At 41.5% G+C, this 26,261-nt stretch overlaps 7 protein-coding genes across 9 annotated transcripts in view; 6 read left to right on the top strand and 1 right to left on the bottom strand.

The window, feature by feature from the left end:
- LOC135345818 (TNF receptor-associated factor 4-like) overlaps positions 1-26,261 on the top strand; it is a 124,978-nt gene that overhangs the window by 81,334 nt on the left and 17,383 nt on the right. The gene's annotated exons all lie outside the window — the stretch shown is intronic.
- Positions 1-26,261, bottom strand: part of LOC135345840 (uncharacterized) — a 79,625-nt gene that overhangs the window by 31,734 nt on the left and 21,630 nt on the right. Inside the window, exons 3-6 of one of the 2 annotated variants that reach the window (XM_064543318.1) lie at positions 16,738-16,847; positions 10,836-10,949; positions 8,270-8,359; positions 5,132-5,267 (exon numbers count right to left, since the gene is read on the bottom strand). In XM_064543318.1, coding sequence (XP_064399388.1) covers positions 5,132-5,267; positions 8,270-8,359; positions 10,836-10,949; positions 16,738-16,828 — 431 coding nt within the window. In that variant the 5' untranslated portion in view covers positions 16,829-16,847. Of the gene's footprint in view, positions 1-5,131; positions 5,268-8,269; positions 8,360-10,835; positions 10,950-16,291; positions 16,674-16,737; positions 16,848-26,261 lie in introns of those variants that run through there. The other variant, XR_010397901.1, reaches the window with a different exon arrangement.
- On the top strand, positions 880-2,542 carry LOC135345664 (TNF receptor-associated factor 4-like). Its single transcript, XM_064543091.1, has 2 exons — positions 880-1,190; positions 1,399-2,542. The coding sequence occupies exons 1-2, from the start codon at positions 935-937 to the stop codon at positions 2,463-2,465; spliced, it is 1,323 nt and encodes a 440-aa protein (XP_064399161.1). The 5' UTR covers positions 880-934; the 3' UTR covers positions 2,466-2,542.
- Positions 8,972-16,077, top strand: LOC135345817 (TNF receptor-associated factor 4-like). 2 transcript variants are annotated; one of them, XM_064543286.1, is made up of 2 exons: positions 8,972-9,273; positions 14,900-16,077. In XM_064543286.1, the coding sequence occupies exons 1-2, from the start codon at positions 9,024-9,026 to the stop codon at positions 16,018-16,020; spliced, it is 1,371 nt and encodes a 456-aa protein (XP_064399356.1). In that variant the 5' UTR covers positions 8,972-9,023; the 3' UTR covers positions 16,021-16,077. The 2 variants fall into 2 exon arrangements, with proteins under 2 accessions (XP_064399356.1, XP_064399357.1); XM_064543287.1 differs by lacking the exon at positions 14,900-16,077 and adding an exon at positions 9,402-10,616 and having other exon boundaries at positions 8,973-9,273.
- On the top strand, positions 11,511-13,347 carry LOC135345819 (TNF receptor-associated factor 4-like). The gene is made up of 2 exons (XM_064543292.1): positions 11,511-11,817; positions 11,954-13,347. The coding sequence occupies exons 1-2, from the start codon at positions 11,568-11,570 to the stop codon at positions 13,063-13,065; spliced, it is 1,362 nt and encodes a 453-aa protein (XP_064399362.1). The 5' UTR covers positions 11,511-11,567; the 3' UTR covers positions 13,066-13,347.
- On the top strand, positions 18,921-20,432 carry LOC135345436 (TNF receptor-associated factor 4-like). The gene is made up of 2 exons (XM_064542857.1): positions 18,921-19,170; positions 19,309-20,432. The coding sequence occupies exons 1-2, from the start codon at positions 18,921-18,923 to the stop codon at positions 20,379-20,381; spliced, it is 1,323 nt and encodes a 440-aa protein (XP_064398927.1). The 3' UTR covers positions 20,382-20,432.
- On the top strand, positions 21,576-22,728 carry LOC135345437 (TNF receptor-associated factor 6-like). The gene is made up of 2 exons (XM_064542858.1): positions 21,576-21,853; positions 22,169-22,728. The coding sequence occupies exons 1-2, from the start codon at positions 21,576-21,578 to the stop codon at positions 22,722-22,724; spliced, it is 834 nt and encodes a 277-aa protein (XP_064398928.1). The 3' UTR covers positions 22,725-22,728.

The raw sequence follows: 26,261 nt of genomic DNA on the forward strand, positions 1-26,261 counted from the left end.
TATAATTATCATGTTAAAACTATATAGTACATGTATTAATATAAGTTATAAGAGCAGTGGCTGAGAAAGGTAAATGCATCTGTCTTATATACTACATGCATGCATGTATATAATTTATCGATCTCTATAATATTTCGCTGATTTAATGTTTGTGTCAAAAATACGTTTACCTTAATAAGCCGCTCATGGTCTCGAGGCTACCTCCTATATGTAGAACCATGCATGGTACCAGCAAAACATCAAAAGAACTGGCATACATTTCTCTGGTACGGCCCCACCTGGAGTACTGCTCACCAGTCTGGAATCCCCACCAAAAGAAATACATACAAGAACTAGAAAAGGTACAGAAACGAGCTGCAAGGTAGACGGGTGGTGTTCGCTAGGACAGCTCCACTAACAGCTGGACAGAAGAATATAACACCTCATCAATAAAAGGACATACTTGGACTGTTATCAGACATTTAGAATAATCAATGGTTTGGACTGCATTGACTTTCAAGACTACTTCAAACAGAACAAGAGTTATAACCTCGATCAGATCAAACTCTTTATTACTCAATCCGACAAGCATTAATGCATTTAATTTCAGAGCCGTGTAGTAGTTTGTGTGTGTGTGTGTGTGTGTGTGTGTGTGTGTGTGTGTGTGTGTGTGTGTGTGTGTGTGTGTGTGTGTGTGTGTGCATGTGTGCATATGTGTGGAAGGAGGGACAATACAAGCAACAGTCAGACCTTAATGATGTATTAACGGACATTATGAATAGTATAGGACAAAGCATTTCTAGGGCCACCCACACACCACACCTTATTTTGTTTGTCGTTTGTCTATGGTCTACTTGGCAAACACCAAAGAGACTCCCACATATCAATCGTCAGGTCTTCTGGTAATGTTTAGTATAGCTGTACAGACCGTTAGTTGGTTAGTTTGGAATTAAACATGTTTGGCCAATTTTCTAGCCTATCACTGAATGAGGGAGGTTATGACTACAAGTTCATAGAAGAACCTGCAGACTATCTCAAGTGTCTCATCTGTCTGCTAGTAGTTAGGGAGCCACAACAACATGGCGGCTGTGGGAAGCTATTCTGTAAAGTGTGTATTGACAAGCACAAGACCCTCAGAAAGGACTGTCCACACTGCAGGCAGCCATTAAATAACTCAAATGGCTTTCCAACCATCTTCAATGATTTCAGAAGTAAGTGGTTGGACTTTAATAATTAATACGTGAAAAACAGTTAGTACTTCATTTAATATAATCCTTTGCGGGAACTGTATATAAATCAAAGCTTTACCACAGTATAATAAATGGGTATGTAGTACTGGATAGTGTGTCCTATACATGTAAGAACCTATATACTTATTACCACAAACAAACACTGTAAAAATATATATGAATTATACAGGTGATCAGGAGGTCAAGTCTCTAACGGTGTACTGCAGCACTGCTTGCGGTTGGAAAGGAGAGCTGGGATCACTTGATCATCATAAGCAGAAAGACTGTGAGAACACAGTAGTCTTTTGCGAAAACAATTGTGGTGAAATAAATATGAGTCGGAAGAATCTCAAGGCCCATCTCGAGTCCGAGTGTCCTAATCGACTACACAAATGCCCTCACTGTGGTGCTAACAACCAGTACAAAAACCACCCACTTCATACCAAATTACATTGCCCCAAGCGATTGCATTGTTGTGTTCATTGTGGTGAAAACGGCTGCTTTGATGAGCGTACTTCTACACATTTGGAGGTGTGTCCTAAGATGAAAATTGCGTGTAAAAAGTGCTTACGATATATTTTGCGCTGCCAACTCACAGCTCATCCAAAAGAATGTATGTTTAAACCAGTGCCCTGCAAATATGCTGATGTCGGGTGCAAAGTTCGGCCTCTACGCAAAGACCTCAAGAAGCACGAGGAAAATTACCAACTTCACCTCCAAGTTACCACAGAAACAGTGCTTGAGCTAAAGAAAATGCTTCCCAAACCCGTTACCCCAGTTACCTTCAGAATCACAGATTTTGACGAGCACAAAAAGGCCAATCGTATATTCTACAGTCCTTTGTTCTACACTTCCACAAATGGGTACAAAATGTGCTTAAGAATAGATGCCAACGGTAATGGCACTGGCAAAGGAACACATGTCTCTGTGTTTACTTGCCTCATGGTAGGTGAATATGATGACTACCTGACCTGGCCATTTACTGGGACAGTTACCATTGAGCTACTCAACCAACTGGAGGACGATAATCATCTCAAAAGTACAACCCCATTCCCAGCAAATGATGATGTCAGTGAGAGAGTGGTGGATAATGAGAGAGGGGCATGGTGGGGCTGGCCACAGTTCACCTCCCACGCTGACCTCGCTCACAAGCCTCGTAAAAACATTCAGTACCTCAAAGACGACACTCTAATATTCCGAGTATCTGCAGAAGCTCCTGATTACAAGCCATGGTTGGAATGTACCAACTGTGTGTAGTGATGTTATTACATAGGACAGTGAAAGTTTTAACTAATGTGATAACGTGATATTGCATGCCTTTATATCCTGTTGCTACGTTGTTGCCAAGTGCAATATGCATGCAGCATAATGCACTGCTGAAAGTCATATTGCACTGACCGCAAAGTCATAATACACTAACCAAAAAACGCCCCTCTGGCATTAGACAGACAATTAAATTAAATATTATGTCATGAGAAGTAACAAGTATCAAAGTAAGTCCAGCCATGTAGGAATGTTCAACACTGCTGGAGTTTCTTCTTTGCAACCATGCAGGTTTTAAAATTGTTCAAGGTTCATTTTGTGGAAGATTCTGTGTTCCTAGACCTAGTCCTCAACCTCATGATGCATGTCAATTCTGCTTCACCATAGCATTAGAAGCAGCTCTTTTTGCTGGGAGCTTGAGCTGTTTTACTGCAGTGTAGAGGCGAGCTTCTTTGGCTTGGTTGTGAGGCCGAGGGTAGACCACCGTACCATGGAGGGCTGTTCGAGCAGCAGTTACACTGAGTAGAGGGGTGGGGCTGTTTTGCAGTAGTTTCAGCGTTGGAACTCCAACAATTTTGTGTCAAGCCATTCGTCGGTCATGCCAATCTTATACGCTGCATATACTGGCGTCTAGAAGAGAGAAGAGATAGAGCTGTGTCTAGAGTTGTCTTTGTCATCTTTTTGTGCAGTTTATATATTGTTACTAAGACAGTGTTATGTTGCTATGCCCTCGGGATATAAGCCCATCACTCAATGAAGGAGGTTATGACTACAAGTTCATAGAAGAACCTGCAGACTCTCTCAAGTGTCTCATCTGTCTGCTAGTAGTTAGGGAGCCACAACAACATGGCGGCTGTGGGAAGCTATTCTGTAAAGTGTGTATTGACAAGCACACACTCCTAAGAAATACTTGTCCACACTGCAGGCAGCCTTTAAATAACTCAAATGGGTTTCCAACCATCTTCAATGATTTCAGAAGTAAGTATAGATCAAAGCTTTCCAGGTGAAAATTATTATAGAGCGCTTGCATGTGTACAATTGCATGTGTAACATATGTACATGCATGCAGTATAATATACAACTACAAATACTATATAGAAACACAGGTGATCAAGAGGTCAAGTCTCTAATAGTGTACTGCAGCACTGATAATCACAAGCAGAAAGACTGTGAGAACACGTTACTCCTCCTTTGCGAAAACAATTGTGGTGCAATAAACATTTTTCGGAAGAATCTCAAGGTCCATCTCGAGTCCAAGTGTCCTAATCGACTACACAAATGCCCTGACTGTGGTGCAAACAACCAGTACAAAAACCACCAAGTTCATACCAAATTACATTGCCCCAAGCGATTGCATTCTTGTGTTCATTGTGGTGAAAACGGCTGCTTTAATGAGCGTACTTCTACACATTTGGAGGTTTGTCCCAAGATGAAAATTGCGTGTAAAAAGTGCACACAGCGTATCCTGCGCTGCCAGCTGCCAACTCATCCAAAAGAATGCACGTTTGAACCAGTGCCCTGCAAATATGCTGAAGTCGGGTGCAAATTGCGGCCTCTACGTAAAGACCTCAAGAAGCATGAGGATGATCTCCAACTTCACCTTCAAGTTACCATAGAAACAGTGCTCGAGCTAAAGAAAATGTTTCCCAAACCAGTTACTCCAGTTACAATCCGAATTACAGATTTTGACAAGCACAAAACGGCCAATTGTATAGTCCACAGTTCTCCGTTCTACACGTCCACAAATTGGTACAAAATGTGCTTAAGAATAGATGCTAACGGTAATGACACTGGCGAAGGCACACATGTCTCTGTGTTCATATGCCTCATGGTAGGTAAATACGAAGACTACCTGACCTGGCCATTTACTGTGACGGTTACCATCAAGCTTCTAAATCAGTTAGAAAATCAGAGCCATTATCTAAAAACGGTCAAAATACCAGTAGACAATGAAGCCAGTCAGAGAGTGGTTGATGGTGATAGAGGGCCGGGATATGGCCACCTTAAGTTCATCTCCTACGCTGACATTGCTCACAAGCCGCGTAAAAACATTCAGTACCTCAAAGATGACACTCTAATATTTCGAGTATCTGCAGAAGCTCCCGACTACAAGCCATGGCTGGAGTGTACTCACTTTGTGTATACTAGTGGCGTTATTACATATAGGACAGCTAAAGTTTTAACTAATGTGATAACATGATATTGCCTATATAGTCTAGTATATAGTTGACCTACGTGTACAATATATCGTATCAAAACCAGTACTTTCATACATTATGGGTTATAACATGTCCTACCTCCTCTGGGCAGTCACTATCTAGCCTGTATACAAACAATGACATGCTATTGTTCAACTAACAAAGACTGCACAACTGAAGTGGTGTACATGAACATGAACATGCATGAACAAGCAGTCAAATATTATGTCCCAGTATACAGGATAACGATTATGTAACTACTGTATTATACTGCTCTAAACCTATCACATACCGTATAGCGGGTATATTCGAGGGTACAGATTTTATTTTTTATTTTACAGATTTTATAGATCAACGGAATTAAAGTTACGGCTGTTGAAATAATACACACCCCTTTAACTGTCCTTATACTTATATATAGGGAAATAGTATAACTTAGCAAACAGTTACATATTCTCTCACCTGTCGTAGGTGTTGACCTTTGCCCCCTTGTTGAGTATATTATGAGTGTAGCACATGACACGAGGCCCTCCCTCCGAGTCACACTCTTGTGAGCACACACGCACTGCCATCAGAGCTGTGTATAGTATATATAGTGCTGTGTGGGGGGTGTGCATGTGTGTGGAGGGGGAGGGATATAATCAGCACAAAACAAGAGCACAGATTAGACCTAATGTATATATCCGGGACATTATGAATAGTAGCGAGCCATAAACACGATTACTTCCGTTGTCAATTATGGCTTATATAGCTTATAAAATTATGACGAGCTGCGGCCCGAGGGCATTATGTTGCTCCAGTGTAATTGCCATGTTGCAGGAGGGCGCCTGCAATAACTATATAACTTATATAATTGCCCAATGACGTCAAACTCTTCTGATTGGTCAAGTTTTTCTATAGACTTGTGTTGAATTCAATAGTTTTGCCGAATTCCATAGTAGACTTCGAGGTATTGGGTGGAATCAAGAGTTCTTTAGGAAGAGTACGCAACTCCACTTAAAACCGTAGTGGGTGCTTCTTCCAACCTACGTCGCAACCATATGCTGTTGTATAAACTGTGAAATCAAATTTGCAATAAATAACATAGTGATCATTATCACTAATTTACAACTGCCAGTAGGAAAGGCAATGAATATAATTTTATTCATTGCCTTTCCTAGTATCTGTGACGTAGGTCAGGAAGAATGCCTTTTGTGTACAGTCTATTGGAGTTGCGTACTCTTCCTAATGAACTCTTGGTGGAACGGTGGGGCAAGTCAAAAAGCATATTTCACCACTGCATTTACACACAGTGCAACATGCGGGCCCTATGTTCTCGCAGTGCAATGGTATAGTGATGCAACAGGCCATGTGCATATACAGAGCACTGGAATGTGAGCACTGGAATGTTTTGATCTACACGCTCACTCACCGCATGAGAATGGGTAACAAGATATCTTAATTGCTATTGTCTAGTGTGAGTCACATGATGTTATAATATAACTAGAACTGCATGTTTACATACAGTTGTACCTATAGTTAGGTAAACATGAATGGTAGCCCATCACTGAATGAGGGAGGTTACGACTACAAGTTCGTAGAAGAACCTGCAAACTCTCTCAAGTGTCTCATCTGTCTGCTAGTAGTTAGGGAGCCACAACAACATGGCGGCTGTGGGAAGCTATTCTGCAAGAGCTGCATTGACAAGCACACACTCCTAAGAAATACCTGCTGTCCACACTGCAGGCAGCCATTAAATAACTCAAATGGCTTTTCAACCATCTTCAATGATTTCAGAAGTAAGTGGTATAGACCAAAGCTTTCCCGGTGTAAATTATGAATAGTGTGCTCAGTAAAACAATAATTGTATACTGCATAGCGGGTAATTTTCGGGGGACAAAATATTTGTGGTTCAGCAGTATTGAGACATTTCGTGGGTAATATTTTTGTAGTTGGAGCTTGCACTGCAGGTAAAGGTAGGCAAGGTCGCTTCATTCGTGGGTAAAATATTCGTGGTCAGACCTTCAACTACGAAAACCACGAATATTTGCCCCACGAATTACAACCATAAACACTGCACACACGCACAGGTAATCAAGAGGTCAAGTCTCTAATGGTGTACTGCAGCACTGCTTGCGGTTGGAAAGGAGAGCTGGGATCACTCGATCATCATAAGCAGAAAGACTGTGAGAACAAAGTAGTCTTTTGCGAAAACAATTGTGGTGCAATAAATATTATTCAAAAGAATCTTAAGGCCCATCTCGAGTCCAAGTGTCCTAATCGACTACACAAATGCTCTCACTGTGGTGCTAACAATCAGTACAAAAACCACCAACTTCATACCAAATTACATTGCCCCAAGCGATTGCATTGTTGTGTTCATTGTGGTGAAAACGGCTGCTTTGATGAGCGTACTTCTACACATTTGAAGGTTTGTCCTAAGATGAAAATTGCCTGTAAAAAGTGCACACAACGTATCCTGCGCTGCCAGCTGCCAACTCATCCAAAAGAATGTACGTTTGAACCAGTGCCCTGTAAATATGCTGAAGTTGGGTGCAAAGTGCAACTTCTACGCAAACACCTCAAGAAGCATGAGGAAAATTACCAACTTCACCTCCAAGTTATCACAGAAACAGTGCTTGAGCTAAAGAAAATGCTTCCCAAACAAGTTGCCCCAGTTACCTTCAGAGTCACAGATTTTGACAAGCGCAAAACGGACAATGATGTAATATACAGTCCTTCGTTTTATACTTCTACAAATGGGTACAAAATGTGCTTAAGAATAGATGCCAACGGAAATAGCACTGGCAAAGGCACACATGTTTCTGTGTACACTTGCCTCATGGCAGGTGAATATGATGACTACCTGACCTGGCCGTTCACTGGGAGGGTCACAATCAAGATACTCAACCAACTGGAGGACAAGAACCATCACAAGAAGACAACTACTGTAACATTCCCAGCAGACGATGATGTCAGTCAGAGAGTGTGGAACGTGAGAGAGGGGCAGGGTGGGGCTACTTTAAGTTCATCTCCCACGCTGACCTCGCTCACAAGCCTCTTACAAACACTCAGTACCTCAAAGACGACACTCTAATAATTCGAGTATCTGCAGAAGCTCCCGACTACAAGCCATGGCTGGAGTGTACCATTAGCAACTGTGTGTATAGTGGCGTTATTACATAGGACAGCTAAAGTTTTAACTAAATAAATGTGATAACGTGATATTGCATGCCTAAATAGTAGTTGACTAACGTGTACAATATATCGTGTATACTTTCATACATTGTCTACCTCCTCTATAGCCTATATTATACAAACAATGACATGCTATTGTTCAACTAACAAAGCCTGCACAACTGAAGTGGTGTACATGAACAAGCGGTCAAATATTATGTACCAGTATTAATTTATTCAGAATAACAATTATGTAACTACTGTATTACACTGCTCTAAACCTACCACATACCGTATAGCGGGTATATTTCGAGGGTACAGATTTTATAGATCAACGGAATTAAAGTTACGGCTGTTGAAATAATACACACCCCTTTAACTGTCCTTATATAATTATATATAGGGAAATAGTATAACTTAACAAACAGTTACATATTCTCTCACCTGTCGTAGGTGTTGACCTTTTCCCCCTTGTTGAGAGTGTAGCACAGGAGGTGAGGCCCTCCCTCCGAGTCACACTCTTGTGAGCACACACTGCCATCAGAGCCGTGTAGTAGTGTGTGTGTGCGTGCGTGTGTGTGTGTGTGTGTGTGTGTGTGTGTGTGTGTGTGTGTGTGTGTGTGCATATGTGTGATCGAGGGGGAGGGAGGAATGATCCGGGACATTAGAATAGTAGCGAGCCACAAACATAATTATTCATGCATACTTACCAAAGCAAGTAATTACCGTTGTCAATTATGACATATATAGCTTATAATTATGACGAGCTGCGGCCTGAGGGCATTATGTTGCTCCAGTGTAATTGCCATGTTGCAGGAGGGCGCCTGCAATAACTATATAACTTATATAATTGCCCAATGACGTCAAACTCTTCTGATTGGTCAACTTTTTCGATAAACTTGTGTTTTATCATTAGATTTTGAGCTATAGGGTAGAATGGTGGGGCAAGTCAAAAAGCATATTTCACCTGCATTTACACACAGTAACATGCCCTATGTTCTCACAGTGCAATTAATTAATGGTATAGTGATGCAACGTGTTATGTGCATATACAGAGCACTGAAATGCTTTGATCTACACGCCCACTCACCACATGGGTAACAAGATATCTTAATTGCTATTTTCTAGTGAGTCACATGATGTTATTATGTAACTATAACTGCATGTTTACATGCAGTTGTACCTATAGTTGGTAAACATGAATAGTAGCCCATCACTCAATGAGGGAGGTTACGACTACAAGTTCATAGAAAAACCTGCAGACTCTCTCAAGTGTCTCATCTGTCTGCTAGTAGTTAGGGAGCCACAACAACATGGCGGCTGTGGGAAGTTATTCTGTAAAGTGTGTATTGACAAGCACACACTCCTAAGAAATACCTGCTGTCCACACTGCAGGCAGCCATTAAATAACTCAAATGGCTTTCCAACCATCTTCAATGATTTCCGAAGTAAGTGGTATAGATTAAAGCTTTCCCAGTGAAAATAATGTGCTAAAACAATAATATTATATACTGTGTAACATACGTGTGCGTGTATGCAGCTCCCATACAACCATAAACACTGCATACACGCACAGGTGATCAAGAGGTCAAATCTCTAATGGTGTACTGCAACACTGCTTGCGGTTGGAAAGGAGAGCTGGGATCACTCGATAATCACAAGCAGAAAGACTGTGAGAACACGGCAGTCTTTTGCGAAAACAATTGTGGTGAAATAAATATTATTCGAAAGAATCTCAAGGCCCACCTCGAGTCCAAGTGTCCTAATCGACTACACAAATGCCCTGACTGTGGTGCAAACAACCAGTACAAAAACCAACAAGTTCATACCAAATTACATTGCCCCAAGCGATCGTATTCTTGTGTTCATTGTGGTGAAAACGGCTGCTTTGATGAGCGTACTTCTACACATTTGAAGGTTTGCCCCAAGATGATAATTGCATGTAAAAAGTGCACACAACGTATCCTGCGCTGCCAGCTGCCAACTCATCCAAAAGAATGCACGTTTGAACCAGTGCCCTGTAAATATGCTGCAGTCGGGTGCAAAGTTCGACCTCTACGCAAATACCTCAAGAAGCACGAGGATGATGACCAACTACACCTTCGAGTTACCACAGAAACAGTGCTCGAGCTAAAGAAAATGCTTCCCAAACCCGTTGCCCCAGTTACATGCAGAGTTACAGATTTTGACGAGCACAAAAAGGCCAATCGTATAGTCCACAGTCCTCCGTTCTACACTTCCACAACTGGGTACAAAATGTGCTTAAGAATAGATGCCAACGGCAATGACACTGGCGAAGGCACACATGTCTCTGTGTTTACTTGCCTCATGGCAGGAGAATATGATGACTACCTGGCCTGGCCATTCACTGGGACGGTTACCATCAAGCTTCTAAATCAGCTAGAGAATCAGAGCCATTATCTAAAAACGTTTAAAATACCAGCAGACAATGAAGCCAGTCAGAGAGTGGTTGATGGTGATAGAGGGCCGGGATATGGCCACCTTAAGTTCATCTCCCACGCTGACATCGCTCACAAGCCTCGTAAAAACATTCAGTACCTCAAAGACGACATTCTAATATTTCGAGTATCTGCAGAAGCTCCTGACTACAAGCCATGGCTAGAGTGTACTCAGTTTGTGTATACGTAGTGGCGTTATTACATATATAGGACAACTAAAGTTTTAACTAATAGTTGACAAACGTGTACAATATATCGTGTCTGTTCAACTAACAAAGCCTGCACAACTGAAGTGGTATACATGTACATGAACTAGCGGTCAAATATTATGTCCCAGATAACGATTATGTAAGTTAGTACTGTATTACACTGCTCTAAACCTACCACATACCGTATAGCGGGTATATTTCTACATACAGGGTACAGATTTTATAGATCAACGGAATTAAAGTTACGGCTGTTGAAATAATACACATGCACCCCTTCAACTGTCCTTATAATTATATATAGGGAAAGAGTATAACTTAGCAAACAGTTACATATTCTCTCACCTGTCGTAGGTGTTGACCTTTGCCCCCTTGTTGAGAGTGTAGCACAGGAGATGAGGCCCTCCCTCCGAGTCACACTCTTGTGAGCACACACCGCCATCAGAGCCGTGTAGTAGTCTGTGCGTGTGTGTGTGTGCATGTGTGTGTGTGTGTGTGTGTGTGTGTGTGTGCATGTGTGTGATCGAGGGGGAGGGAGGAATGATCCGGGACATTAGACTAGTAGCGAGCCACAAACATGCATACTTACCAAAGCAAGTAATTACCGTTGTCAATTATGACATATATAGCTTATAATTATGACGAGCTGCGGCCTGAGGGCATTATGTTGCTCCAGTGTAATTGCCATGTTGCAGGAGGGCGCCTGCAATAACTAACTTATATATAATTGCCCAATGACGTCAAACTCCTCTGATTGGTCAACTTTTTCTATAAACTTGTGTTTTATCATTAGATTTTGAGCTATAGGGTAGAATGGTGGGGCAAGTCAAAAAGCATATTTCACCTGCATTTACACACAGTAACATGCCCTATGTTCTTACAGTGCAATTAATTAATGGTATAGCGATGCAACGTGTTATGTGCATATACAGAGCACTGGAATGCTTTGATCTACACGCCCACTCACCACATGGGTAACAAGATATCTTAATTGCTATTGTCTAGTGTGAGTCACATGATGTTATTATATAACTAGAACTGCATGTAAACAAGCAGTTGTACCTATAGTTGGTAAACATGAATGGTAGCCCATCACTCAATGAGGGAGGTTATGACTACAAGTTTGTAGAAGAACCTGCAAACTCTCTCAAGTGTCTCATCTGTCTGCTAGTAGTTAGGGAGCCACAACAACATGGCGGCTGTGGGAAGCTATTCTGTAAGAGCTGTATTGACAAGCACACACTCCTAAGAAATACCTGCTGTCCACACTGCAGGCAGCCATTAAATAACTCAAATGGCTTTCCAACCATCTTCAATGATTTCAGAAGTAAGTGGTATAGATCAAAGCTTTCCCGGTAAAAATGATGTGCTAAAACAATAATAATTATTATATACTGTGTAACATACGTGTACGTGTATGCAGCTCCCATACAACCATAAACACTGCATACACGCACGCACAGGTGATCAAGAGGTCAAGTCTTTAATGGTGTACTGCAGCACTGGTTGCGGTTGGAAAGGGGAGCTGGGATCACTCGATAATCACAAGCAGAAAGACTGTGAGAACTCAGTAGTCTTTTGTGAAAACAATTGTGGTGAAATAAATACGATTCGAAAGAATCTCAAGGCCCATCTCGAGTCCGAGTGTCCTAATCGACTACACAAATGCCCGGACTGTGGTGCAAACAACCAGTACAAAAACCACCAAGTTCATACTAAATTACATTGCCCCAAGCGATTGCATTCTTGTGTTCATTGTGGTGAAAACGGCTGCTTTGATGAGCGTACTTCTACACATTTGGAGGTTTGTCCCAAGATGAAAATTGCCTGTAAAAAGTGCACACAACGTATCCTGCGCTGCCAGCTGCCAACTCATCCAAAAGAATGCGCGTTTGAACCAGTGCCCTGTAAATATGCTGCAGTCGGGTGCAAAGTTCGGCCTCTACGCAAAGACCTCAAGAAGCATGAGGAAGACTACCAACTTCACCTCCAAGTTACCACAGAAACAGTGCTTGAGCTAAAGAAAATGCTTTCCAAACCAGTTGCCCCAGTTGCAGTTGCCCCGGTTACAGTTGCCCCAGTTACAGTTTCCCCAGTTACATGCAGAGTTGTAGATTTTGACAAGCGCAAAACAGGCAATTATGTAATCTACAGTCCTTCGTTCTACACTTCCACAAATGGGTACAAAATGTGCTTAAGAATAGATGCCAACGGTAATGGCACTGGCAATGGAACACACGTCTCTGTGTTCACTTGCCTCATGGTAGGTGAACATGATGACTACCTGACCTGGCCCTTCACCGGGAAAGTCACAATCGAGCTACTCAACCAACTGGAGGACAAGAACCATCACAAAGAGACAAATACATTTCCAGCAGAACTTGTGGCTAGCCAGAGAGTGGTAGACGGTGAGAGGGGGGTAGGAAGGGGCTACCATAAGTACATCTCCCACGCTGACCTCACTTACAAGCCTCGTAAAAACATTCAGTACCTCAAAGACGACACTCTAATTTTCCGAGTATCTGCAGAAGCTCCTGACTACAAGCCATGGCTGGAGTGTACTCATTTTGTGTAGTCAATTATATAGTCATGTAGGACAGTTAAAGTTTTGACTAATATAAACACACACACACACACACACACACACAGTCAGCTTTTAGTCTCGAGGCCAGACTCCTCCCGGGGGAGAGAGTCTGGCAAACAGAGTCACTTTTCTTGGTTTTCAGACAGTTAAAAGTGGGCGTGGCGGAAATGGGCGTGGTGACGATACTAAAACTGGCTGGCTATTATCTCTACTCCTATACAGATTTAGTGAGATTTGAAAGATTCTCTGTACTTGAAATAACATTTTTAGTTGATGTATGAATCATGTGACAGTTTAATTGCATTCTTGCGAATCTGATTGGAGATGTCAAATTTTGACATCTGAACCAAGAAAAGTGACTCTAAATGCCAGACCCTCTCCCTGGCACATGTCAGATCACGTGCAAGGGAGTGGTCTGGGGCCAGACTAGTCAGCTTTACCGTATCCCTCGTGCGGCTACGCCTCGAGGCATAATTATTGCCTAGAATTATAGCCTGTATAGTTACTGTAGTTGCACCTATACCTGCATATAGTTATACACAATTATATCATGTCAAAATCATTATGGGCTCTATAACATGACAGTACATATATAAGAGCAATACCTACTCAAGCAACACTTATGTACATACGTGTAGCCTATACACTGAAACAATTAATGACAATGTAACAGTTATTGTTCAAAGAGCACATGACATGAGTACTCTATATAAGCACTGTCAAGAGTTCATTAGAAAGAGTACGCAACTCCACTTATAACCGTAGTGGGCGTTTCTTCCAACCTACGTCGCAACCACATGCTGTTGTATAAACTAATTTGCAATGAATAACTTATAGTGACGATTGTGATAATTATATATCACTAATTTACAACTGCCAGTAGGAAAGACAATGAGCTACTAACCATTGCCTTTCCTGCTAGTTGCGGTTACAACATGCAGCTAGAGTATCTGTGACGTAGGTCTGGAGGAATGCTTTTTGTGTACAGTCTATTGGAGTTGCGTACTCTTCCTAATGAACTCTTAATTGGCACTGTATTGTTGTTCATAACTAACCACATATATAGACGTACACAATATCAGAGATGTCTGTATACACACAACACATTAATTCCAAGCTAAGCGAGGCTTTAATCTCACGGTCACATTGAGATTTTGGCCAGATCATTCGCAACGTATCTTTCTGGGCTTGGATTAACGGAATTCAAGTTAGTACTCTTTACGGGAAATTGTACTCACGTGTCGTATAGGTATAATTAGTATTAACGGACATTATAAATAGTAGGACAAAGCATTCCTAAAGCCACCCACACACCACACTAAGCCATTGTCTAGTTACATGATGTTTGTTTATTGTGTTTGTCTAAAATTTTGTTTGTCTATATTAATGGTCTAAGTAGCTATATACAGTTAGTTTGTTAGTTTGGAACTATAAACATGTTTGGCCAGTTTTCTAGCCCATCACTGAAAGAAGGAGGTTATGACTACAAGTTCATAAAAGAACCTGCAGACTCTCTCAAGTGTCTCATCTGTCTGCTAGTAGTTAGGGAGCCACAACAACATGGCGGCTGTGGGAAGCTATTCTGTAAAGTGTGTATTGACAAGCACACAGTCCTAAAAAATACCTGTCCACATTGCAGGCAGCCATTAAATAACTCAAATGGCTTTCCAACCATCTTCAATGATTTCAGAAGTAAGTGGTATATAGATCAAAGCTTTCCCAGTGTAAATTATGAATAGTGTGTTAAAACAATAAATTATATACATATACCTGTACCTGCATGCATGCATACATCACCCCTATAACCGTATACAAACACATGCAGGTGATCAAGAGGTCAAGTCTCTAATGGTGTACTGCAGCACTGCTTGCGGTTGGAAAGGAGAGCTGGGATCACTCGATAATCACAAGCAGAAAGACTGTGAGAACACAGTAGTCTTTTGCGAAAACAATTGTGGTGAAATAAATATGATTCGAAAGAATCTCAAGGCCCATCTCGAGTCCAAGTGTCCTAATCGACTACACAAATGCCCTCACTGTGGTGCAAACAACCAGTACAAAAACCACCAACTTCATACCAAATTACATTGCCCCAAACGATTGCATTGTTGTGTTCATTGTGGTGAAAACGGCTGCTTTGATGAGCGTACTTCTACACATTTGGAGGTTTGTCCCAAGATGAAAATTGCCTGTAAAAAGTGCACACAACGTATCCTGCGCTGCCAGCTGCCAACTCATCCAAAACAATGTACGTTTGAACCAGTGCCCTGTAAATATGCTGAAGTTGGGTGCAAAGTTCGGCCTCTACGCAGAGACCTCAAGAAGCACGAAGAAAATTACCAACTTCACCTTCGAGTTACCACAGAAACAGTACTCGAGCTAAAGAAAATGCTTTCCAAACCAGTTGTCCCAGTTACAGTTGCCCCAGTTACATACAAAGTTGCAGATTTTGCTAAGCGCAAAACAGACAATGATGTAATCTACAGTCCTTCGTTCTACACTTCCACAAATGGGTACAAAATGTGCTTAAGAATAAATGCCAACGGTATTGGCACTGGCAAAGGCACACATGTCTCTGTGTTTACTTGCCTCATGGCAGGAGAATATGACGACTACCTGACCTGGCCGTTCACTGGGAGGGTAACAATCGAGCTACTCAACCAACGGGAGAACAAGAACCATCACAAGCTGACAACCACATTCCCAGCACACTATGTGGCCAGTCAGAGAGTGGTGGATGGTGAGAGAGGGTTAGGAGGTGGACGGACTAAGTTCATCTCCCACGCTGACCTCGCTCACAAGCCTCTTACAAACACTCAGTACCTCAAAGACGACACTCTAATATTTCGTGTATCTGCAGAAGCCCCTAACTACAAACCATGGCTGGAGTGTATCGAGTGTGTGACATTATTACATAGGACAGCTAAAGTTTCAACTATAGTGTGATAACGTGATATTTCCTATGTTGACCTACGTGTACAATATATATTGTGTCAAAACCAGTACTTTCATACATTATGGGCTACAAACAATGACATGCTATTGTTCAACTAACAAAAACATTAGATTACATGGAAGCATAATCTACAAGAAGGTACTTATTCTACAGGAAGTGGACGCATATTTTACAGGAAATGGGCGCCTATTCTACAGGAAGTGGACACATATTCTACAGGAAATGGACTCATATTCTACAGGAAGTGACAAATAATTTGCAGGAAGTTCTCAAAAGTTAGAATGAAATTTTTAGTGAAAGTGACAAGAAGATGACAAAAACATTATAAAAAACACAGAATGCAATAGTTTGTTCAGTCAATATCCATGTCCACTGTTGCTTTGTATTGCTTTTTCCAGTTGGGCATGGGCAGGGGGGCCAGGAAGCATCAAAAACACTTCAGCAATCGCTTGACACTTTCTATTGAGTTTTTTAAGGTTCCATGCCGGTCCAGTCTGCTGTATACCCCCCTCCACTCCACCACAGAGCTTCATTCTTCCTAACCACCTTGGTTACGGTTAGATTCCTTCGGCTTTGCGCCTCGGGCTAACCGCAACCTCAGAGGTTACATAGACGCATATTCTACTCTTAGGTGTAGTCTATCCTATACATACATGCAAGGAAAATTATATTATGGTACTAAGCAATCTCTTTCCATACTCACTCACCTATCGTACCTTTGCCCCCTTGTTGAAGGAGTCTGGCACAGGAGACGAGGCCTTCCCTCCGAGTCACACTCTTGTGAGCACACACCGCCATCAGAGCCGTGTAGTAGTCTCTGTGTGTGTGTATGAGGGTGGGTGGGGGTGGGCAATCAGCACAAGTATATACGTAACGTGTACATCGGACATTATGAATCAATACTATATAGCAGGCTACAAAACATAATAATTCATACTTACTAAAGCATGTACTTCCCATTGTCAAGGGCTTATAATCTCTTTATAAGACCTTGCCATTGTCTATATATAGTAAAGTCACATGATGCATGTCTATTAAGTACATGTAAGTATATAGAGCTGTACAGTTACTAAACATGAATGGCCTATCACGTGCACTCAATGAAGGAGGTTACGACTACAAGTTCATAGAAGAACCGGCAGACTCTCTCAAGTGTCTCATCTGTCTGCTAGTAGTTAGGGAGCCACAACAACATGGCGGCTGTGGGAAGCTATTCTGTAAAGTGTGTATTGACAAGCACATGCACATGCACACTCCTAAGAGATACCTGTCCAAAGTGCAGGCAGCCATTAAATAACTCAAATGGCTTTCCAAACATCTTCAATGATTTCAGAAGTAAGTAGAGGGCTTCATTCAAGAATAACAAGGATGGCCTTAAACTGTAGATCAAAGCTTTCCAGATATGTGAATAGTGTGTCAAAACACCCTATAATTATATATACGACACGTATACCTTGTCTTAAATAATAAAATCATAAACACTGCACACACGCACATGCAGGTGATCAGGAGGTCAAGTCTCTAATGGTGTACTGCAGCACTGCTTGCGGTTGGAAAGGAGAGCTGGGATCACTCGATAATCACAAGCAGAAAGACTGTGAAAACACAGTAGTCTTTTGCAAAAAACAATTGTGGTGCAATAAACATTTTTCGAAAGAATCTCAAGGCCCATCTCGAGTCCAAGTGTCCTAATCGACTACACAAATGCCCTGACTGTGGGGCAAATAACCAGTACAAAAACCACCAACTTCATACTAACTTATATTGCCCCAAGCGATCGTACTCTTGTGTTCATTGTGGTGAAAACGGCTGCTTTGATGAGCGTACTTCTACACATTTGGAGGTTTGTCCCAAGATGATAATTGCATGTAAAAAGTGCACACAACGTATCCTGCGCTGCCAGCTGCCAACTCATCCAACAGAATGTAAGTTTGAACCAGTGCCCTGCAAATATGCTGCAGTCGGGTGCAAAGTGCAACCTCTTCGCAAAGACCTCAAGAAGCACGAGGATGATGACCAACTACACCTTCGAGTTACCACAGAAACAGTGCTCGAGCTAAAGAAAATGCTTCCCAAACCCGTTACCCCAGTTGAGTCACAGATTTTGATAAGCATAAAAAGGCCAACGATATAATCTACAGTCCTGCGTTCTACACTTCCACAAATGGGTACAAAATGTGCTTAAGAATAGATGTCAATGGTAATGGCACTGGCAATGGAACACTTGTCTCTGTGTACACTTGCCTCATAGTAGGTGAATACGATGACTACCTGACCTGGCCGTTCACCGGGACATTTACCATCGAGATTCTAAATCAGCTAGAGAATCGGAGCCATTACCTAAAAACATACAAAATACCAGCAGACGAATACAGTGACAGAGTTTTGGACTCAGAGAGGAGGGACAGTCGGGGCTGTCTTAAATTTATCTCACACACAGACCTAGCTAAACAGTCGCAGTGCCAGTACCTCAAAGATGACACTTTGATTTTCAGAGTATCTGTAGCAGAAGTACCAGACTACAAACAATACCTTGAGTGTATCAACTGATGCTTTATATATGCGTGTATACAGATATATATAGACTGAGTATTTGTGGTGGTGGTCGTAGATATTTAGTACTTATACATGTACGTCTTATACGTCAGATATCAAGTGCATTGAAAAGTCAATAGGCAATTAAATGTATACATGTACATACACTGTCGAACATTATGTAATGGTATAGTGATGCAACATGCCCTGCATATACAGACCACTGGAATGTTTTTATCTGCACGCCCACTCACCGCATGGGTAACTAATTGCTATTGTCTATAGTGAGTCACATGATGTTATTAAGTAACTATAACTGCATGCAAACATACAGTTGTACCTATAGTTGGTAAACATGAATAGTAGCCCATCACTCAATGAGGGAGGTTATTATGACTACAAGTTCGTAGAAGAACCTGCAGACTCTCTCAAGTGTCTCATCTGTCTGCTAGTAGTTAGGGAGCCACAACAACATGGCGGCTGTGGGAAGCTATTCTGTAAAGTGTGTATTGACAAGCACAAGACCCTCAGCAATAACTGTCCACACTGCAGGCAGCCATTAAATAACTCAAATGGCTTTCCAACCATCTTCAATGATTTCAGAAGTAAGTGGTATAGATTAAAGCTTTCCCAGTGAAAATGATGTGCTAAAACAATAATAATAATTATATACTGTGTAACATACGTGTACATGTATATGCACTCCTATTATTACCATAAACACTGCATACACGCACGCACAGGTGATCAAGAGGTCAAGTCTCTAATGGTGTACTGCAACACTGCTTGCGGTTGGAAAGGAGAGCTGGGATCACTCGATAATCATAAGCAGAAAGACTGTGAGAACACAGTAGTCTTTTGCGAAAACAATTGTGGTGAAATAAATATCATTCGAAAGAATCTCAAGGCCCATCTCGAGTCCAAGTGTCCTAATCGACTACACAAATGCCCTGACTGTGGTGCAAACAACCAGTACAAAAACCAACAAGTTCATACCAAATTACATTGCCCCAAGCGATTGCATTGTTGTGTTCATTGTGGTGAAAACGGCTGCTTTGATGAGCGTACTTCTACACATTTGGAGGTTTGTCCCAAGATGATAATTGCCTGTAAAAAGTGCACACAACGTATCCTGCGCTGCCAGCTGCCAACTCACCCAAAAGAATGCACGTTTGAACCAGTGCCCTGTAAATATGCTGCAGTTGGGTGCAAAGTTCGGCCTCTACGCAAAGACCTCAAGAAGCACGAGGATGATGACCAACTACACCTTCGAGTTACCACAGAAACAGTGCTCGAGCTAAAGAAAATGCTTCCCAAACCCGTTGCCCCAGTTACATGCAGAGTTACATATTTTGACGAGCACAAAAAGGCCAATCGTATAGTCCACAGTCCTCCGTTCTACACTTCCACAACTGGGTACAAAATGTGTTTAAGAATAGATGCCAACGGCAATGACACTGGTGAAGGAACACATGTCTCTGTGTTCACATGTCTTTTGGCAGGAGAATACGATGACTACCAGGCCTGGCCATTCACTGGGACGGTTACCATCAAGCTTCTAAATCAGCTAGAGAATCAGAGCCATTATCTAAAAACGTTCAAAATACCAGCAGACAATGAAGCCAGTCTGAGAGTGGTTGATGGTGATAGAGGGCCGGGATATGGCTGGCATAAGTTTATCTCCCACGCTGAAATCGCTCACAAGCCTCATAAAAACATTCAGTACCTCAAAGACGACATTCTAATATTTCGAGTATCTGCAGAAGCTCCTGACTACAAGCCATGGCTAGAGTGTACTCAGTTTGTGTATATGTAGTGGCGTTATTACATAGGACAGCTAAAGTTTTAACTAATGTGGTAACGTGATATTGCCTATAGTATAGTATAGTTGACCAACGTGTACAATATATCGTGTCAAAACCAGTACTTTCATACATTATGGGCTATAACATGTCCTACCTCCTCTGGGTAATCACTACCTAGCCTGTATACAAACAATGACACGCTATTGTTTAACTATAACAAAGACTGCACAACTGAAGTGGTATACATGTACATGAACTAGCGGTCACATATTATGTCCCAGATAACGATTATGTAAGTTAGTACTGTATTACACTGCTCTAAACCTACTACATACCGTATAGCGGGTATATTTCTACATATAGGGTATAGTTTTTAAGATCAACAGAATTAAAGTTACGGCTGTTGAAATAATACACACCCCTTCAACTGTCCTTATAATTATATATAGGGAAATAGTATAACTAGCAAACAGTTACATATTCTCTCACATGTCGTAGGTGTTGACCTTTTCCCCCTTGTTGAGAGTGTAGCACAGGAGATGAGGCCCTCCATCCGAGTCACACTCTTGTGAGCACACACCGCCATCAGAGCCGTGTAGTAGTGTGTGCGTGTGTGTGTGTGTGTGTGTGTGCATGTGTGTGATCGAGGGGGAGGGAGGAATGATCCGGGACATTAGACTAGTAGCGAGCCACAAACATAATTATTCATGCATACTTACCAAAGCAAGTAATTACCGTTGTCAATTATGACATATATAGCTTATAATTATGACGAGCTGCGGCCTGAGGGCATTATGTTGCTCCAGTGTAATTGCCATGTTGCAGGAGGGCGCCTGCAATAACTAACTTATATATAATTGCCCAATGACGTCAAACTCCTCTGATTGGTCAACTTTTTCTATAAACTTGTGTTTTATCATTAGATTTTGAGCTATAGGGTAGAATGGTGGGGCAAGTCAAAAAGCATATTTCACCACTGCATTTACACACAGTAACATGCCCTATGTTCTCACAGTGCAATTAATTAATGGTATAGTGATGCAACGTGTTATGTGCATATACAGAGCACTGGAATGCTTTGATCTACACGCCCACTCACCACATGGGTAACAAGATATCTTAATTGCTATTGTCTAGTGAGTCACATGATGTTATTAATTAAATAACTGCATGTTTACATACAGTTGTACCTATAGTTGGTAAACATGAATGGTAGCCCATCACTCAATGAGGGAGGTTATGACTACAAGTTCGTAGAAGAACCTGCAGACTCTCTCAAGTGTCTCATCTGTCTGCTAGTAGTTAGGGAGCCACAACAACATGGCGGCTGTGGGAAGCTATTCTGTAAGAGCTGTATTGACAAGCACACACTCCTAAGAAATACCTGCTGTCCACACTGCAGGCAGCCATTAAATAACTCAAATGGCTTTCCAACCATCTTCAATGATTTCAGAAGTAAGTGGTATAGATCAAAGCTTTCCCGGTAAAAATGATGTGCTAAAACAATAATAATTATTATATACTGTGTAACATACGTTTACGTGTATGCAGCTCCCATACAACCATAAACACTGCATACACGCACGCACAGGTGATCAAGAGGTCAAGTCTTTAATGGTGTACTGCAGCACTGGTTGCGGTTGGAAAGGGGAGCTGGGATCACTCGATAATCACAAGCAGAAAGACTGTGAGAACTCAGTAGTCTTTTGCGAAAACAATTGTGGTGAAATAAATATGATTCGAAAGAATCTCAAGGCCAATCTCGGGTCCGAGTGTCCTAATCGACTACACAAAATTAATGCCCGGACTGTGGTGCAAATAACCAGTACAAAAACCACCAAGTTCATACTAAATTACATTGCCCCAAGCGATTGCATTCTTGTGTTCATTGTGGTGAAAACGGCTGCTTTGATGAGCGTACTTCTACACATTTGGAGGTTTGTCCCAAGATGAAAATTGCCTGTAAAAAGTGCACACAACGTATCCTGCGCTGCCAGCTGCCAACTCATCCAAAAGAATGCAAGTTTGAACCAGTGCCCTGTAAATATGCTGCAGTCGGGTGCAAAGTTCGGCCTCTACGCAAAGACCTCAAGAAGCATGAGGAAGACTACCAACTTCACCTCCAAGTTACCACAGAAACAGTGCTTGAGCTAAAGAAAATGCTTCCCAAACCAGTTGCCCCAGTTGCAGTTGCCCCGGTTACAGTTTCCCCAGTTACAGTTTCCCCAGTTACATGCAGAGTTGTAGATTTTGACAAGCGCAAAACAGGCAATGATGTAATCTACAAGCAGTCCTTCGTTCTACACTTCCACAAATGGGTACAAAATGTGCTTAAGAATAGATGCCAACGGTAATGGCACTGGCAATGTACTCACGTGTCATATAGGTATAATTATTATTAACATGTATTAACGGACATTATAAATAGTAGGACAAAGCATTCCTATAGGGCCACCCACACACCACACCAAGCCATTGTCTAGTCACATGATGTTTGTTTATTGTAAAATTTTGTTTGTCTATATTAATGGTCTAAGTAGCTGTACAGTTAGTTTGTTAGTTTGGAATTATAAAACATGTTTGGCCAATTTTCTAGCCCATCACTGAATGAAGGAGGTTATGACTACAAGTTCATAAAAGAACCTGCAGACTCTCTCAAGTGTCTCATCTGTCTGCTAGTAGTTAGGGAGCCACAACAACATGGCGGCTGTGGGAAGCTATTCTGTAAAGTGTGTATTGACAAGCACACACTCCTAAGAAATACCTGTCCACATTGCAGGCAGCCATTAAATAACTCAAATGGCTTTCCAACCATCTTCAATGATTTCAGAAGTAAGTGGTATAGATCAAAGCTTTCCCGGTGAAAATGATGTGCTAAAACAATAATAATTATTATATACTGTGTAACATACATGTACATGTATGCACTCCTATTATTACCATAAACACGGCATACACGCACAGGTGATCAAGAGGTCAAGTCTCTAATGGTGTACTGCAACACTGCTTGCGGTTGGAAAGGAGAGCTGGGATCACTCGATAATCATAAGCAGAAAGAATGTGAGAACTCAGTAGTCTTTTGCGAAAACAATTGTGGTGAAATAAATATTATTCGAAAGAATCTTAAGGCTCATCTCGAGTCCAAGTGTCCTAATCGACTACACAAATGCCCTCACTGTGGTGCAAACAACCAGTACAAAAACCACCAAGTTCATACCAAACTACATTGCCCCAAGCGATTGCATTGTTGTGTTCATTGTGGTGAAAACGGCTGCTTTGATGAGCGTACTTCTACACATTTGGAAGTTTGTCCCAAGATGAAAATTGCGTGTAAAAAGTGCACACAACGTATCCTGCGCTGCCAACTTGCAACTCATCCAAAAGAATGCACGTTTGAACCAGTGCCCTGTAAATATGCTGCAGTCGGGTGCAAAGTTCGGCCTCTACGCAAAGACCTCAAGAAGCACGAGGAAGATTATCAACTTCACCTCCAAGTTACCACAGAAACAGTGCTCGAGCTAAAGAAAATGCTTCCCAAACCAGTTGCCCCGGTTACAGTTGCCCCAGTTACAGTTTCCCCAGTTACATGCAGAGTTGCAGATTTTGACAAGCGCAAAACAGACAATGATGTAATCTACAGTCCTTCGTTTTACACTTCCACAAATGGGTACAAAATGTGCTTAAGAATAGATGCCAACGGTAAGGGCACTGGCAATGGAACACACGTCTCTGTGTTCACTTTCCTCATGGTAGGTGAACATGATGACTACCTGACCTGGCCCTTCACCGGGAAAGTCACAATCGAGCTACTCAACCAACTGGAGGACAACAATCATCACAAAGAGACAAATACATTTCCAGCAGAACTTGTGGCTAGCCAGAGAGTGGTGGATGGTGAGAGGGGGGTAGGAAGGGGCTACCATAAGTACATCTCCCACGCTGACCTCGCTCACAAGCCTCGTAAAAACACTCAGTACCTCAAAAACGACACTCTAATATTTCGAGTCTCTTGCGAAGCTCCTGACTACAAGCCATGGCTGGAGTGTACTCACTTTGTGTAGTTAATTATATAGTCATGTGGGACAGTTAAAGTTTTGTTATTTCCTAGAATTATAGCCTATAGTTACTGTAGTTGCACCTATACCTGGATATAGTTATACACAATTATATATCATGTCAAAATTAAACCATTCATTATGCTATAACATGACAGTATACATGTAAGAGCAATACCTACTCAAGCAACACCTATATGTACACGTAGCCTATACACTGAAACAATTAATGACATGTAACAGTTATTGTTCAAAGAGCACATGAGATGAGTACTCTATATAAGCACTGTCAAGAGTTCATTACAAAGAGTACGCAACTCCACTTAAAACCATAGTGGGTGTTTCTTCCAACCTACGTCGCAACCACATGCTGTTGTATAAACTAATTTGCAATAAATAACTTATAGTGACGATTGTGATAATTATATATCACTAATTTACAACTGCCAGTAGGAAAGGCAATGAGTTACTAACCATTGCCTTTCCTACTAGTTGCGGTTACAACAGCTATAGAGTATCTGTGACGTAGGTCTGGAGGAATTCCTTTTGTGTACAGTCTATTGGAGTTGCGTACTCTTCCTAATGAACTCTTGGCACTGTATTGCTGTTTATAACTATCCACATATATAGACGTACACAATATCAGAGATGTCTGTATACACACAACACATTGATTCCAAGCTAAGCGAGGTATTAATCTCACGGTCACATTGAGATTTTGGCCAGATCATTCGCAACGTATCTTTCTGGGCTTGGATTAACGGAATTCAAGTTAGTACTCTTTACGGGAAATTGTACTCACGTGTGTATATAGGTATAATTATTATTAACATGTATCAACGGACATTATAAATAGTAGGACAAAGCATTCCTAGGGCCACCCACACACCACACCAAGCCATTGTCTAGTCACATGATGTTTGTTTCTTGTGTTCGTCTAAAATTTTGTTTGTCTATATTAATGGTCTAAGTAGCTGTACAGTTAGTTTGTTAGTTTGGAACTAAACATGTTTGGCCAGTTTTCTAGCCCACCACTGAATGAAAAAGGTTATGACTACAAGTTCATAGAAGAACCTGCAGACTCTCTCAAGTGTCTCATCTGTCTGCTAGTAGTTAGGGAGCCATAACAACATGGCGGCTGTGGGAAGCTATTCTGTAAAGTGTGTATTGACAAGCACACAGTCCTAAAAAATACCTGTCCACATTGCAGGCAGCCATTAAATAATTCAAATGGCTTTCCAACCATCTTCAATGATTTCAGAAGTAAGTGGTATATAGATCAAAGCTTTCCCAGTGTAAATTATGAATAGTGTGTTAAAACAATAAATTATATACATATACTTGTACCTGCATGCATGCATACATCACCCCTATAACCATAAACACTGTATACAAACACATGCAGGTGATCAAGAGGTCAAGTCTCTAATGGTGTACTGCAACACTGCTTGCGGTTGGAAAGGAGAGCTGGGATCACTCGATAATCACAAGCAGAAAGACTGTGAGAACACAGTAGTATTTTGCGAAAACAATTGTGGTGAAATAAATATGATTCGAAAGAATCTCAAGGCCCATCTCGAGTCCAAGTGTCCTAATCGACTACACAAATGCCCTCACTGTGGTGCAAACAACCAGTACAAAAACCACCAACTTCATACTAAATTACATTGCCCCAAGCGATTGCATTCTTGTGTTCATTGTGGTGAAAACGGCACCCTGTAAATATGCTGATGTTGGGTGCAAAGTTCGACCTCTACGCAAAGACCTCAAGAAGCACGAAGAAAATTACCAACTTCACCTTCGAGTTACCACAGAAACAGTACTCGAGCTAAAGAA

The sequence above is a fragment of the Halichondria panicea genome, chromosome 12 (genome assembly GCF_963675165.1).
Source record: "Halichondria panicea chromosome 12, odHalPani1.1, whole genome shotgun sequence".
NCBI classification, from domain to species: Eukaryota; Metazoa; Porifera; class Demospongiae; order Suberitida; family Halichondriidae; genus Halichondria; species Halichondria panicea.